Source organism: Bombina bombina, chromosome 7 (genome assembly GCF_027579735.1).
Source record: "Bombina bombina isolate aBomBom1 chromosome 7, aBomBom1.pri, whole genome shotgun sequence".
In the NCBI taxonomy this organism is placed as follows: Eukaryota; Metazoa; Chordata; class Amphibia; order Anura; family Bombinatoridae; genus Bombina; species Bombina bombina.
Genome location: NC_069505.1, coordinates 621942012 through 621946576, shown reverse-complemented (window position 1 = coordinate 621946576; position 4565 = coordinate 621942012). Strand labels below are relative to the sequence as shown.

Here is a 4565-nt window from a genome sequence, read left to right as displayed (position 1 = left end):
CATAAAGCTCTTAACTCCTGACTTTTTTCTGCGGCTGGAGCCTTGTCATTAGAGTTCTAACGCTCACTTCAGCCAAGACTCTAAATACCAGCGTTAGAAAGATCCCATTGAAAAGATAGGATACGCAATTGACGTAAAGGGATCTGCGGTATGGAAAAGTCGCGGCTGGAAAGTGAGCGTTAGACCCTTTCCTGACTGACTCTAAATACCAGCGGGCGGTAAAAAGCAGCGTTAGAACCCCCTAACGCTGGTTTGGACGGCTAACGCAGAACTCTAAATCTAGGCGAATGTTTGTTACTACTAATTTGCTTATCTTATCTAACTATATTTAGAAAATTAGCAGTTAAATGTGGCTCTTTTTAAACAGCTTATACTTTTCTCTGAGTCAAGGCTTGATGGGCTGCAGATATTTCTTTAGCGAATTCTGGTAATTGCTAGTTTTTTGTTGTTGTTTTTTTAGAAGAAGGCTTATAACATAGCCTCTATTATCTGCCAGAACAATTATCCATGTAGCTTCAAGTTAGTCCAGAGGAAATGTCCCATACATTTATATGAACGCTGCCAAGCACAATTCCTTATATTGATTAGTGGTACTAAGATCCCCTCTTTAAGTGTGTATGATCAAAATAACAGTGCCTTTATTTACCACACTTTATACCCAGATAAAATGTGTCAGCAGTACCACCTCAGGATTATTGTACTCTGTGAGCACGTCACTTGCGGTATCCTTTCCAGCTTTTTTTTTCTTTTCTCTTGTCAGTGTGTATCGTAGCAGCCAAGGTCTCCTGCGCTCAGCTGCCTTAAGCTCAGTATTATTGTCCTCTAGCTCCTGTTATCTAACTTCTGAGCATAGGGTGTCAGGCAGAATGTGGTATAGCCGCAGGCTAATAACGGCCAAGAAGATTTTCCAGCTCGGGTGAGAATGATTTCACCCCAGGTTGCTACCGGAATAAAGCCCGAGTATCAAAGCTCCACAGAAAAACAGCAAGATTCTGCGGGTTATGCAGGTGTATCAAAGCTCCACCCCTCTCAAAAAAATATGCACTTTAACGACACTGAAGCCGTTAATGTGCACATTACCTAGGTAACGTGCGGATTCCGCACTTTAACTGAGCAAGTCAGTTAATCTGCAGATTACCTAGGTAATGTGCACATTAACTGATTCCGCACTTTAGCGGTAACATATATACATATATATTTATGTGTTACTATGTGTATATACATATATATTTATGTGTTACTATGTGTATATACATATATATTTATGTGTTACTATGTGCATATACATATATATTTATGTGTTACTATGTGTATATACATATATATTTATGTGTTACTATGTGTATATACATATATATTTATGTGTTACTATGTGTATATACATATATATATTTATGTGTTACTATGTGTATATACATATATATTTATGTGTTAGTATGTGTATATACATATTTATTTATGTGTTAGTATGTGTATATACATATATATTTATGTGTTAGTATGTGTATATACATATATATTTATGTGTTACTATGTGTATATACATATATATTTATGTGTTAGTATGTGTATATACATATATATTTATGTGTTACTATGTGTATATACATATATATTTATGTGTTACTATATGTATATACATATATATTTATGTGTTACTATGTGTATATACATATATATATATATATATATATTTATGTGTTACTATGTGTATATACATATATATTTATGTGTTAGTATGTGTATATACATATATATTTATGTGTTAGTATGTGTATATACATATATATTTATGTGTTAGTATGCGTATATACATATATATTTATGTGTTACTATGTGTATATACATATATATTTATGTGTTAGTATGTGTATATACATATATATTTATGTGTTACTATGTGTATATACATATATATTTATGTGTTATTATGTGTATATACATATATATTTATGTGTTATTATGTGTATATACATATATATGTATGTGTTACTATGTATATATACATATATATTTATGTGTTATTATGTGTATATACATATATATGTATGTGTTACTATGTGTATATACATATATATTTATGTGTTATTATGTGTATATACATATATATTTATGTGTTAGTATGTGTATATACAGATATATTTATGTGTTAGTATGTGTATATACATATATATTTATGTGTTAGTATGTGTATATACATATATATTTATGTGTTACTATGTGTATATACATATATATTTATATGTTACTATGTGTATATACATATATATTTATGTGTTACTATGTGTATATACATATATATTTATGTGTTATTATGTGTATATACATATATATGTATGTGTTACTATGTATATATACATATATATTTATGTGTTATTATGTGTATATACATATATATTTATGTGTTATTATGTGTATATACACATATATTTATGTGTTACTATGTGTATATACATATATATTTATGTGTTACTATGTGTATATACATTTATATTTATGTGTTACTATGTGTATATACATATATATTTATGTGTTACTATGTGTATATACATATATATTTATGTGTTAGTATGTGTATTTACATATATATTTATGTGTTATTATGTTTATATTTATATATTTTTATGTGTTACTATGTGTAAATACATATATATTTATTTGTTACTATGTGCTATGTGTATATACATATATATTTATGTGTTACTATGTGTATATACATATATATTTATGTGTTATTATGTGTATATACATATATAGTTATGTGTTAGTATGTGTATTTACATATATATTTATGTGTTATTATGTGTATATACATATATATTTATGTGTTAGTATGTGTATTTACATATATTTATGTGTTAGTATGTGTATTTACATATATATTTATGTGTTATTATGTTTATATCCTATCAATAAGCACTGGAGTGCACAGAAACACTATTTAGTCATTTTTATTTAATATTCACTTTATTGGTTATACACAAAGTGTATTTCCTTTCCCAACTTTTAGTGCACGCCTGAATTTACTCCTAGTATGCAAGCAAGCACCGAATTGGTGAGGAAAATGAAGAAAAGATTATTCGCAAAGCTCTTTAGCGAAGATTCAAAATATAATAGTGTTTTAATGACAAAAAGAAAGTATGATTCCATAATTGAAGATGTAAAGCGAATAAAAGTTTACAAGAATAAAGAATCATCTCGAGATTATCGAACAATTGAAAGGGATGATGTGTTGACTGTACAAGGCTGTGAAAAACTCATTGAGCCATTGTCAGATGCGCAAGAAAGTGTGAAAAAGTTTGTCCATGCCGAAGAATTGTTTGACATATTGTATTCTACTCATTTGTCAATTGGACACGGTGGAAGAGACAGAATGATCAAACAATTAAATACACTGTATAAAAACATAACCCAAGCCCAAATAAAAATCTTTTTGGATTTATGCGAACTTTGTCAACAAAAACAAAAAAGTGTGAAAAAAGGGATTGTTGTAAAGCCGATTATTTCATCGCATTTCAATAGCAGATGCCAGGTGGATCTCATCGCTTACCAATCTCAACCAGATGGAAAGTTTAAGTTTCTTCTCGTATACCAAGACCACTTAACAAAATTTGTTGTATTGAAGCCGCTCACATCAAAACGGGCAGATGAAGTAGCCTATAACTTGCTTGATATTTTTCTCCTTTTTGACACTCCAAGTATTCTGCATTCTGATAATGGACGCAAATTTTGTAATAAAATCTTAGACAGTGTAACACAGTTGTGGCCAGAAATCAAAATGGTTAATGGCAAACCTAGACACAGCCAAAGTCAAGGAAGTGTAGAACGAGCAAATCAAGACATTGAAAACATGCTCACTACTTGGATGGCTGATAACCAAACTAACAAATGGAGTGAGGGCGTACAATTTGTACAATTCATGAAGAATCATGCCTATCATTCTGCAATTAAAAGAAGTCCATACGAAGCCATGTTCGGTTGTCCCGCAAAAGTGGGATTGTCTTATTCTATTATACCACAAAGTGTATTACATTCGATAAATACTGAAGAAGACCTTGAAAAATTAGAAGATTCACAAGAGACTGTGATTATGGGATCACAGTTAAATCTTACTCAAGAGGACATTCCGTTACCCTCTTCTGCAGAATCCCCATCACAGTTTCGTACAGAGCCTGTAAAGAGGACTATAGAAGACATGGGCCTCTAGTTATCAACGTGTCTACTTACCTGCCTTCGCCGGCCCAATACGCCCGCCTAAGCTCGCCTAACATCGCCACCGTGGACCTGAAAAATCTCGCCAAAGTTATCAATAAATCTGTCAAAAAGCCACGCACCAAGTACGGGGCGATGAGCAGCGGACTGTGATAGTTATCACTCATCCGATCTCGCTGCTCTTTGGCTTTTTGACAGCTTTATTGACAAGCTGTCACTAAGCACCCACACTAACTACACTGTTCTACCCCCTATACCGGCGCCCCCGGAGCCCCCCGCAACTAAATAAAGTTAGTAACCCCTAAACCGCCACTCCCGGACACCACTGCAACTATAATAAATGTATTAACCCC

The 4565-nt window shown here is 31.9% G+C and overlaps 1 protein-coding gene across 1 annotated transcript; it reads left to right on the top strand.

Annotated features, from left to right (window-relative positions):
- The first annotated feature begins 3034 nt into the window (after window positions 1-3034).
- On the top strand, window positions 3035-4207 carry KRBA2 (KRAB-A domain containing 2). Its single transcript, XM_053689728.1, has one exon. It carries the CDS (start codon window positions 3035-3037, stop codon window positions 4205-4207), a length of 1173 nt encoding a protein of 390 aa, XP_053545703.1.
- The last annotated feature ends 358 nt before the right edge of the window (window positions 4208-4565 follow it).

What these genes read in the sequence shown, in the direction of transcription:
- KRBA2 (XM_053689728.1), top strand. Translation starts at nt 3,035, where the DNA reads ATGCAAGCAAGCACCGAATTGGTGAGGAAAATGAAGAAAAGATTATTC.